Here is a 12,288-nt window from a genome sequence, read left to right as displayed (position 1 = left end):
TCATGTTTAATGATCAGTTATAACTCTGCACTCTGTGATTAAAGTGCTTCATGCTAAAGAAAGGGTGTGTGTATTATTTAAAGGTTGTGATCCACATCCTCATCTGTGTGTGAGTGTTTGTGTGGATGGATGTATGGATGCATGGATGGATGGATGAATGATGGATGGATGGATGGATGTATGGATGATGGATGAATGGATGAATGATGGATGGATGGATGATGGATGGATGGATGATGGATTGATGGATGAATGATGGATGGATGGATGATGGATGGATGGATGGATGTATGGATGGATGATGGATGAATGGGGGGTTGGGGTTTAGGCCTAAATTAGCCCTCAGACTCTATCAGTCCTTCATGTTGCTACGTTGTTGCAGGTCACGGCAGATTACTGCAGGCTGTTGCAGGTTGTAGACACACTCAGACTACAAATCATTCTAACATCCTAGCTGTGATAGATTGAGCCTGTCTGCTTCTCTGAAGGCGACTGATTATGTCTGTGAAATGCAAACTCAGCACATCTATAATCTAACAGCATGATCAGATTCTCAGCAGAGTTCAGTCCATGATAAGAGTCAGAGTGAGGGTGAAATATGATGAATATAAGATATGAAGGACAACACCGATACTTTTTACTATTTGTATTCTCTGTGGGGCTGATCATCTGATCATAAAGGCTCAGCTTTATTAATGCATCCTGTTTACTTATACTTATTTTAATAAACAGTCACCTTTTTATTGTTTTAAAGATAAAGATAAAGATAAAGATAAACTTTACTGATCCCCTGTGGGGGAAATTTGTGCATTACAGCAGCTCCAGAAAAAAGGGGACGGGAATATAATTATTAAAAATAAAAATAGAAGTTAAAATCAAATCAAACATATTTACATCAGTTAAATAAAAAATTTTAAAATAGTTACAATCCAAATAAATAGGAGTCCTTTACTAATTAGCCCTGAGATAAGGTGAAACTAAACCACCGCTGATAAAACTAGATTAAAGGAAAGAACAAAGAAACTCACTAGAGCTGAGACACAAAGGCCACCACGCCATGTTTATAAAGAAAACAAAAAAGACTGGGTCAAAACTTCCCAGCCCCAACAACCTACACTGATAGAGCTTCTGGAAATATTTAGCAAGGCAAGTGGTGCTTATGAAGAATCACAGACTTCTACAGACACAAGAAACATAGAGACAACCACTCACTATCTCTGAAGGTGAGACAATGAGTCAGCACAGAGTGATGCAACCCAAGGGAATATAAAAGTTTAACACACCTGGTCAAAAACAGGGCCAATCAGTCACACATACACACCTGACACTGCACAGAGAGATGATTATCTCGCCACCTTAAGTGAGACACCATAGTGATCTCCCTCACAGGGGCTCCATGGGTACTGACTCACTGCAGGAGACAGACTCTAGTGGACACTGGAGGAACTGCAGCTGTAAAGTTGGACATTTTAACATGGAGCTCTATGGGGACTGACTCACTGCAGGAGACAGACTCTAGTGGACACCAGAGGAACTGCAGCTGTAAAGTTGGACATTTTAACATAGAGCTCTATGGGGACTGACTCACTGCAGGAGACAGACTCTAGTGGACACTGGAGGAACTGCAGCTGTAAAGTTGGACATTTTAACATGGAGCTCTATGGGGACTGACTCACTGCAGGAGACAGACTCTAGTGGACACTGGAGGAACTGCAGCTGTAAAGTTAGACATTTTAACATGGGGCTCTATGGGGACTGACTCACTGCAGGAGACAGACTCTAGTGGACACTGGAGGAACTGCAGCTGTAAAGTTGGACATTTTAACATGGAGCTCTATGGGGACTGACTCACTGCAGGAGACAGACTCTAGTGGACACTGGAGGAACTGCAGCTGTAAAGTTAGACATTTTAACATGGGGCTCTATGGGGACTGACTCACTGCAGGAGACAGACTCTAGTGGACACTGGAGGAACTGCAGCTGTAAAGTTGGACATTTTAACATGGAGCTCTATGGGGACTGACTCACTGCAGGAGACAGACTCTAGTGGACACTGGAGGAACTGCAGCTGTAAAGTTAGACATTTTTACATAGAGCTCTATGGGGACTGACTCACTACAGGAGACAGACTCTAGTGGACACTGGAGGAACTGCAGCTGTAAAGTTAGACATTTTAACATGGAGCTCTATGGGGACTGACTCACTGCAGGAGACAGACTCTAGTGGACACTGGAGGAACTGCAGCTGTAAAGTTGGACATTTTAACATGGAGCTCTATGGGGACTGACTCACTGCAGGAGACAGACTCTAGTGGACACTGGAGGAACTGCAGCTGTAAAGTTGGACATTTTAACATGGAGCTCTATGGGGACTGACTCACTGCAGGAGACAGACTCGAGTGGACACTGGAGGAACTGCAGCTGTAAAGTTGGACATTTTAACATGGAGCTCTATGAGGACTGACTCACTGCAGGAGACAGACTCTAGTGGACACTGGAGGAACTGCAGCTGTAAAGATGGACTGTGCCTAAGCACGGTCACCTCTTACATAACGTCATAATACAACACATGCATACTTTATGTTATTATCAAGCGTGCTCAGTTTACAAACAGGCAGAGTCGAGAAAAGAAAAAGAAAAAGAGAAGCGCGGCCGATTCCCTGGGCGAGTCCGTGGCCGCACATCGGAGAAAACAACACAGAAAACATGACAGCTACTTTGTTGCTTATTTTGAGTCATGTTAGTCAGACACAGCCATGAAACTCCGGATTTCTCCAGAATGAAGGCTGTCAGCGTTGTGTGCCCACGTGCTTGTGCTCGTGTATTAAGTGTCACACGTAGCGGTCACATTGGCCAAACAAACTGGACTTTAGGGTTGAAGCGTGCTTGGGCACGGTACGGATTGCCAGTGTGACCGCATCCTTAGTCAGAAAAAAATGATCAGAATACAGAAATAGAATCCCTGACCCCGACGTCAGATGCTGTTTTCTTTAAACGCTAGCTAAACTCAAAGACAGAAAATATATCCCATGTGTCCTGGTGACTACATCAAAGTCGGATCAAACCTTCATTAATCTTTGTCATCACTGTGATCGGTTTTCCTCCAGCAGTTAGTGATATCTGAGGAACTCATTCGTCATGGCCTTCAGATGACATTGTGTCATGAAATATCACAGAGGTGCAACAGAGCTGATCAATACTCTGAATAATCGATGTAAATTATCTGTATGCTGAGAGACTGATGGAGCTGAGAGTGTTTTCACACAGCTTTCAAACTGAATAGTCCCACTCGTCATTCAGCTGCAGAATAACTCTGGATAAAAAAGGACAGCAGGATGTCCACAGAACGGAGACGGTTGCCAGGCAGCAAGCTGTCTCTAGAGCTGAAACCTCCTGTGGGCATCACACACATTGATTTATCAATTCAAGGCTACGTGGGAGCAGCAGAAAAGTGACAGTGATCAAAAAGCTCATCCATAAACATCAGTCAGAGTTTGATCGAGAAGATGACAGGATGAGACATTTTCCGAGGTCAGAAAAATCCCCCAGGGCAAGAAAAGGCGGGAAATAATGAATGAAAGAGGCTGATTGGTTTAAATCGTACCAGTTGGTTTTATTATGACAATGCACACTTGAAAAGCAAAAAAGCCTTGGCATCCTGCAAAAAACCAACAATATTATGACAACGTGAGTCACCGACAGTCAGCCAGTGGACTGTGCCTTACATTATTATTGCAGAGGATCACTTTCAGTTGAACTCATTAGCAAACAGAAGGACAAAAAATAAAGTTTGTGATTACATTAAAGATCGGTCATTCCATCTTTGTATAGTGGGAGATACATTTGATATGCAAACACACAGGATAAAATAAAACTCGTAAAATATGTGACCCATGACAAAAAAAAACAAAGTGTACATAACTGAATCATAATTGAAATTCTAAACTAAGATTTTATAAATCACTTTATTATCGAACCATTTCAGGCTGTATCAAAAACTTTTTAAAAAATTAGAAGGAACATTTTATTGAGCTTCATTCAGAGAGATAGCTGCTGGAGACTCAAGGTTGTTTCATCTTCCTGCCTCATTTTGAAACACGTGGCCATCTCAACTGTGACCTCTCAAATGTGAATATATCTATTCAGTCCCATCAGGGACAGTTATGGCACAACGTTTGTCCTCAGACTGAAGAGAAGGACTGCCTCCAAACATAAAAATATAATAATCTCAGATCCAAAATAACCTCAAGGACTCCTGTACCTGTTTTTAAGGAGCTAGTGGATGTGGAAAACGGCTGATCATTTTGTTAAGCTTAAGATGTGGGTCAAATGTTAGCATCAGACATCTGAATGAAAGCTAAAATATGGCATCCAAATGTTCCCTGTTGTCTAAACAAAGAGTATGTCCAAATGTCCATCCACCATCTTTAGTCTTTCAGCTGCTGATCCCTGTGACGTTATGACTGTTTGTGCTTCCTGAGCATGGCAATGTCTGCTGAGTGAACATCATGAAACATAACATTTATTGGCTTATTGTAAAACAGGCATAAAGAGTTTTTGCAGGTTATTTTAGTGAGGCAGTCCTTTTCTACCTGCTTTGTTCCTCCACTAAAGAAATAACACAATCCTCCAGAGATACAGTGAATTCAAAACCAGTGACACAAACAAAGTATTTATTATTCATCTCTAAATCTTTTTAGGCTACCTTGTTATTCTCATCTTTACTAGACGCCGTGAATAAGGATAGAAACAGACAACTCGTGTTAAAAGGCAAACTGTATTAAATCTGATCAAACAGACCCCCTCATTCACTCACACTCTCTCACACGCACACACAGACACACACACACGCACACACAGACACACACACACACACACACACACACACACACACACACACACACACACACACACACACACACACACACACACACACACACACACACACACACACACACACACACACACACATTGTGTTGTCAGATCCTTGTGAGAAGGTTTTAATATTCAGAAACTCTTTCCTGATTAAAAACAGTTGTCGTCGCCTGCAGAGGTCTGATGGCAGTTCACTCTCTTCAGGTTTGATTTCAAAGAACGACAAAAGATGAGCTGTTAGGAAAAACATTCAGTCCAGAACAAAAAGAATCAAATGTTGGGATAAGGATGACAACACTAAATAAAAGCCAGAATTTTAAACAAACAGAGAAAGACAAAAAAATGCAGATGCTGGGAAGGGAGAGCTTGTCTCCTATTTGTCACCTCTGACCACATGGTCTTCTGACAGCCAATGTGATGACAGCTTGTTTGTCTTAGGCCACTGTAGTAGCTGGGCTTCCACTAAAAAAGTAGTCCCTCCCAGCTGTTCCAACCAAATACCCCATTTGTCTACTGAAAACCCCACCCACCTCATGGCTGCCCCTCCCCCACCATAGTCCCCCGTAACTGTGTTGTACTTTAGCACCTTTTGTCATCTCTCCCTGTTGAAGTCCTGACAGACGAACACCAGGATGGAAACCGTCACAGTTCCTCAGGCGTCTTCTCCCTCCACCCCATGAGAGGAGGGTCACACCAGTCTTAGGGGGGCACGTAGGGAGGAGGAGATCTGTAGGGGGTCATGTTCTTGGGACGGGAGCCTTTGCCCTCCATCGGGGTGGTAAAGGGAGGTGGCGGCTGGTAGGGAGGGGCGTTCGGGTCCTCGTCCCGCAGAGCGGTGTACTCTCCCAGAAGCTCCTGGTTGAGGGGAGTGGTCTCTGGAGTGGCCATGTTGGGGTACTCAGGGGGCGGGAGTGGGGGCTTCTCCTCCTGCAGAATCAGGGGCATACTGGAAGAAGGAGGCGGCTTAGAGTCGTCCAGCTCATCAGCAAATATGATAGGTACACCTTTTTTTATAAAGGTGGCCTGATCTTCAATGGTCAGCTTGCCTTTTCTCTTCTTCCTATAGCAGATCATCGCTATGATACCTGCTATGAGCAAGATGGCTGCCACCACCACAGCAGGAATGACTGTGTGGAGGTAAACATCATCTGTGCTCTGCCTGCCTGTCCCCAGAGCTGGAGTGACTGCCGGAGGTTCAGGGATGTCGATCTCTCCTGGGGGGATGAAGGAAAACATCCTGCAGCTGGCACGTCCCTTCACCATGACATCCAGAGGTCTGAATTCAGGCTCCATAGAATACCTAAAGGTCTGTGAGGGCTTCCCATCAGCACTAGCGAGAGTCCTGCTCATGACTTGTAGCTGTTCTTTGGGGCATGGCTGTGTTGGGAGGCTGGTGTTAGTCCACTCGACCACAATGGAGCCTTTGCTGATGTTCCTGAGACTGACTGTGCTGCTGTTTCTGTCCCCGAGAGCGTATGCCAGCTTCTTGACCAGGAGGATCTTCTTGTGGATGTCGTTTGTCACTGACCGTGGATCACCATCAAAGCGAGCCGTGAAGATGGCAGGGGTCTTGTCATTGATGGGCCAGCGGCTCACACGGACCTCAAAAGCATCGATTGCAGTCAGGCCACCTTTGTCGGCCGCCTGCATGAAATATTCATGTTTCCCAACGTGTTGGACATCAGGAAGGCCGTACAGAAGCTGGCTGGTGGTGTTGAACTGGATCCAGGAGCCCTCTCCAACCACTTCATTGTGGTTCTGCCTCAGAGTGAGACGCAGCTTGTCTGTAGTTCCATCCTCTGGATCAAAGAATGTATCAGACGGGATTTTCACCTCAAAGTAGGTGCCCACCAGTGTGTTGACCTGGTCAATGGGGTTACGCAGGGAGGGCTTCTTGTTGAACGGGTCAGGGACGACTCCAGCTGACGGCGTGGTGCGTCTGGGGGGTTTTGCTGTTGAAGTCTTTGGCTCTTTGGGAACTGGTGTGGTTTTGGGTCTCTTGGGTTTCTTGGTAGGTCTTCTTGTAGGTGTGGGGGGCGTGGCTGTGGCCTCCACATAGGTAGGCCTGGTCATGGTTGGCTGGATAGGAATGGTGCTGGTGGTCTCCATGACCCTTGTTGGCTGAGGGGGTCCCAGGGTCGGGGTGTGAGCGATTGGGTCACGGACTCTGATGGTGGGTTTTCCTGGTAGAGGGACGGGGCCTCTCACTGGAGGAGCAGAGCTTTCGGTTGGAGCAGCAATAGATGGTGAAGAAATGGTCGGGATGATCCTCACTGGAGGCTCTACTACAGTCGTTGGAGGAAGAACTGCCAGGACGGGGGTCGGGGTATTGTTTAGCTGACGCCTGACCCTCTTTGGGATGTGGGGTTTCTTGTTGGCAATGTGCCACCCCACCACAGGGAAGCCCAGTTTGGCGGACATTGTGCCTTCTTTAGCAGGACCCTGGACACTGTTGATGTTTGGGACTGTACTCTGGTCCAGTGAGCAGCCGAGCTTCCAGGACAAGAGGGCGCCGTTCTCCACCACCTGCAGAGATAATAAGAATTTAAAGTAACTGTTTGGGTTTTAATTGACAATTAACCTTTAAAGGTCCCATATTCTTCTTCTTCTGGTTTTATTTGCTCTTTAGTGTGTTTTCAAAGTGTCCTGTGCATGTTTAGGCACATCTATTTGCAAAAATTCAAAGTCAGCGGAAACGCAGCTTCTCCTACCTCCTCCTGTTAGCTGTAGCATTAGCTGCATGTAACGCTCGGTTCTAGCCCCCCTCGATAAAAATTTGTCAGTGTGACGTCATTGTCTGTGTGAGATCACTGATCTAAGCCCATTGGCTCGTTGTGGCAAGCCCAGCAGCTCATGTTGCACGCCCGTTAGCTTCTGTAGCACGCCCACGATTTGCTGTAGCCTGCGGTAGCACAGTAGTGCTAAGGTGCTAATGTTTATGCTACCCTCGGACGGAGCCAGTGGCTGCATTCCCAATATGGTAAAAGAGGCGGGACATTTCCGAGAACCGTGCTGAGCAACTGACCAATAACGACAGAGCGGATCGGCAGACCAATCAGAGCAGACTTGGCCCACGTGGGGTCTAACAGTGTGGGCTCAGCAGAGTGTAGCTGACGGACTCAGAGCGTAGAGGGAGCAAGGAGGAGCAGTACATGAAAACAGACACTTTTTTTTTAGAACTTTAGCTATTGTGAACGTACAAAAGTAGGAACATTAAATATACGAACCCCAAAAAGGGCAGAATATGGACTCTTTAAAACTTCAACGGAAGGCCTCACTTGTGCCTACAAAGTGTTCCTTTTCTATGTTATGCCTAATGTCATATCTTTGACTATTTGCTAACACATCCTTTAAAGCTGTACAACCTAAGCCAACAGATTATGGAAGTCAACAAACCATTATCAATAGTAAAATTATGAATTTATACAAATAAATATGTGATCGGATATAAAATAAGCTACAAGAACGCCTGAAGCATATTAATCCTGAACATTCCTGAATGTAGAAACATTAACAAATTTTTCTTTACACTTCAGAAACTAATACAACAATGTTTAATTTTAAGGTTTGAAAGTAGTCACAGCCTCCTTCTCCATCAGTCTCTCACCTTTTTGGCATTCCCCGGCCCGGCCATGAATGCAGACATGTCGAACAACCTGTTGTTGACCACAGGGAGGATCTTCATGTGCTGCAGCTCCACTCCAGAGAAGCTCCTCATGTTATCGAGCAGCTCCACTCTCTGCTCAGAGCTCATCTTTGTCAGATCTGCGTCTAGGATCACCGTAAGCACGGTGACCGGCTCCTCGTTGCTACACATAAACGACTGGACATCGTCGTCTGTGGAGGCTTGATTTGACGCCAGCTGGGCTGAATCTGAGTCTGAATGATCCTCAGGGTGAACCTCTATGGAAAACATGTCTGAGGAAGCGGAGGATTTGGATTGGTTGGAGATGGAGACAGAGATGTAGTGGACACCTTTATCCTCCTCCAAAGGTAAACCCTGTAGGGTCCTGCTGTGGGGGAACCAATGCAGCCATGAGGGGAGGGAGTCCCGACCCAACTCTGTGATCTGAAACGTGAAACAGATACAGATGTGTAACCATAGAGACCAGGAGGGATGATGCATAAAAATGTGAGTTACAATCAAAAACAGGTAAAAGGATATTCTTTCATTCTACATCAATGTTATTTTACACTGTAAACAGTTTACAGATTGAACATAAAAACTGGACAATAACGGTAATGAACTAGAGACATGGTGAATAGAAAATGAATATCCACATTTTCTGAATCAAAATTTTACTTCACTGCAGAATGAGTGTTTTGTCCAGTAAAATACAATTTAAAGCAACATTTATTGTTCAACAGTAATTTGGTTTGGTGCACTGTTGCGCCCACCGAAGGTCTCTGAGTGTAATTGCACTGTTGATAAAAACAACTAGGGCCTGATTTACTAAGATCCCAATTAAAGAGTACTAAATTCACTCCAAAAAAATTGCACGTTTGGTTGGTGTGCGATCTACTAAGAAGGTGCAAACCTCGTGGAGGCGCTGGTATTTCAGTCAGGTTTTTGCGTGTTCTACTGGTTTACGTCACGGAGAGTTTGGACGGAAAGCAGGATGACTGCAAGTGCAAATAAACGTACAATATTTTTGAGTAATAGCAGATAAATCTGAATATTACAAAAAGAAAATGTGGCTTATAAGAAAACCTCTGCATTAAAGAGGGCCTCTCTTTTCTCTCGTCCATCTTATGAATAAATTGTCATTCATTACGCAGGAAGTGCGAGCTGTGTCCTCTGTGGCGTTCAGGCGCGACACTCGGGTTGTGCTCCAGACAGTTGGCTCTGTCTGATCGGACATTTATATCCTGGCTAGAGGTATTGAAGACGGGGTACAAACAGTGGTGAGGTACCCCCATCCAAACGTCCTACAGCGTAGCAGCAGCGGGCTTTAGAGGGAGGAAACGAGCGCATTATGGAGAGGAGCGCACCGGAGGGGGCGAGCTGGGGGAGAGACGCACAACCTGAGAAAAAGGAAATTGAATCGAAATAAAAAATAAATGCATGCCATTTATTTCTCTGTTGTTTGAAACATATTAACACATGTGGGGAAAAAGCGATCTTTATGTCTTCTTTGATTGAGCCTATGTCTCCTCCTAACTACAATAACAGCAGCATGTTGTGTGTAACACTGCTCTCCTGGGTTAACACTTTCTTTTCAAAGGTGTTAAATACAGACACCGTCACAATGACCAAAGTTTTTGTCTGTTTGGTAAATCACAATGCGTGTAATAACTTCAGTTCTTTGCATTTTCTCCTCCCAGTATTTTGCACGTTAGGGCAGAAACGTCCCATATTGAATATTCATTAAGTCAAACGTACTAAATGGACAATGCGTGTTGTTTTGTTCATATGAAAGACGCAATCCTGGTAGATCAGAAAGCACTTTTTTTGCGGGTGGTATCAAGCACACGTTTTAAGACACACAAACGTTTAGTAAATCAGACCCATAGTGCTTTAAAGATCTCCATCACAGACGTGTGTCTGGTGAAAGGCAGATGGGGTGGGGTCAAATCTAAAGATGGACTGACATGGTTCAGTAATATTGCCAGAAATCTGAGGTCTGCGTCTTGCTGCAGCTCGTTGTAGAGATGACTTTTTGGTGTCAGATGGATTTATTGATTTCTTCGTAACAAACCTGAAACATAACTCGAGTTAGACGACTTCCTGCAGCCGCTAAAGCTGCTAAACATGATGACACCGCTAACGATACAGGCTAACGTTACATCTCAATCTGTTCTGAATAATATCTGGAGGGATGTACACCCTGCTTCCCTCTCTCTCTCTCTTCCTCTCTCTCTCTCTCTCAATCGTTAACCCTAACCCTAACCCTTCAGAAGGCATCACAAAATCTGTTTAAGTTGGTCATGCAGTGTTTGTGGTCCTCCAGCAGCTTTGTCATTTATCTAAATTCAATTGATCTGTTATTGATGCAAGCTGTCATCCTTGACAGAAAGAAATCAGAGCCTGCCAATGGGGACCTGCTAGACAAAACTGGAAACTATTCAAGTTGCTGTTGAGCAATGGTCTTCTTAAGTAGTTTGTCCAGCAGGGGGTGCTCTGACTCCATAGTTTACAATCCTGTCAGCACTGTCTACAGCTCATGAAGCAGAGACTTCCAGCTGAGGAGGTTTTGGTTCACAAAATGTAATATTTATTTTAAATTAGAACCTTCTTATTGTCGGTGTGCAGACAGCACCTGGAAAACCACAATTCACCCAAACCACCTTTGGAAACTCGGCCGTCTTTAAAATTAATGTTCCTGCGTACACTACTCTTCACACACACACACAAACATACACACACACACACACACACTAAGTGTGCACAGCCCTGGGTTGTAATTTAATCCTGACTAAAATTAAAATTACTTGGCCAATTATATGTGTGTGGATGTCCCCGTGGCAGGAGGCTGATGGAGAGAAAAGGATCACAAGGGAGTGACGACGCATCAACACACATAAATCCAAACAAGAAGAAATGCACAGCGAGCTCCAGCCCACCAGCTCATCTGCTGCTAATAAATCCTGCATGATAAATTATGTAGAGGCAGCGCTCCCCTGACACATAATTAAAGCTCTAACCAGTGCACAGGGGGGAGGGGGGGGGCATTAAAAACTAGACTGAGCCGCCCTCTTGGAGGACAACAGCCTCCATACAAGGGGCACGCGCTCTAACCACTGCGCCTCCAGGGCCCCGCAAAGTTAGTTTTTTTAAACTTCAAATCATATCTGAATTTTAAACTTCGATATGATTCTTGTAACCATCACATGATATTGATATCTGTCTGTTACCATGACAACAACAATAACAGTCCCAGACACCTGAAATTGAGTAATTTCTTGTCTGTCCCTCTGGTTAAAACGTTAAGACTCCAGGTGTAATTCAACACACAGATCCAAACGTTCTCAGAGCAGTTTGTGATGTCTGATCAAATCAATTTAATTATTTTAAAAGCCCTCCTCTAAGAATCGCCACCCTAATGTGGTGGGTTAGAACACATCTCTGCAGCTTTGTTTATGTCTCCCTATAAAAACATTTCAAATGACTCTGTTGTTGCTCCTTTATGAGAAACTTTTTAAGCTGCTGATTTGACAAAGGCTTCTCTGTTAACAAGGTTTTGTATCTCAGAGGGAACGTTCTTGGAAACATAAAATAAAGTGACAACATGTCCCTCTGCTGATGAACAGAGTCTACACAGCACAGACGGGATTACAGACAGAGAGGATGATGGGATGTATCTGTACAGAAAAATAAAGGTCGGCTCCTCCAGCAATGTTAGATTAAATCTGTCACACAGAGTTTCACAGCCTCCGAACTTGAAACCTCTCGCCTCCTGACATGGCACACCAA

General features: G+C 44.6%; 1 protein-coding gene across 1 annotated transcript in view; it reads right to left on the bottom strand.

Annotated features, from left to right (window-relative positions):
• Positions 1 to 3,587: 3,587 nt before the first annotated feature.
• The window catches only part of LOC132977214 (dystroglycan 1-like), a 31,322-nt gene continuing 22,621 nt past the window's right edge, over positions 3,588 to 12,288 (bottom strand). The window contains exons 3-4 of the mRNA XM_061041683.1: positions 8,482 to 8,943; positions 3,588 to 7,400 (exon numbers count right to left, since the gene is read on the bottom strand). Of these exons, the coding sequence (XP_060897666.1) occupies positions 5,574 to 7,400; positions 8,482 to 8,943 (2,289 nt within the window). The 3' untranslated portion in view covers positions 3,588 to 5,573. The remainder of the gene's footprint in view (positions 7,401 to 8,481; positions 8,944 to 12,288) is intronic.

Source organism: Labrus mixtus, chromosome 7, assembly GCF_963584025.1.
Source record: "Labrus mixtus chromosome 7, fLabMix1.1, whole genome shotgun sequence".
Classification (NCBI taxonomy): Eukaryota; Metazoa; Chordata; class Actinopteri; order Labriformes; family Labridae; genus Labrus; species Labrus mixtus.
The sequence above is the reverse complement of the archived record's forward strand: the minus strand, read 5'-3'. Positions and strand labels throughout refer to the sequence as shown.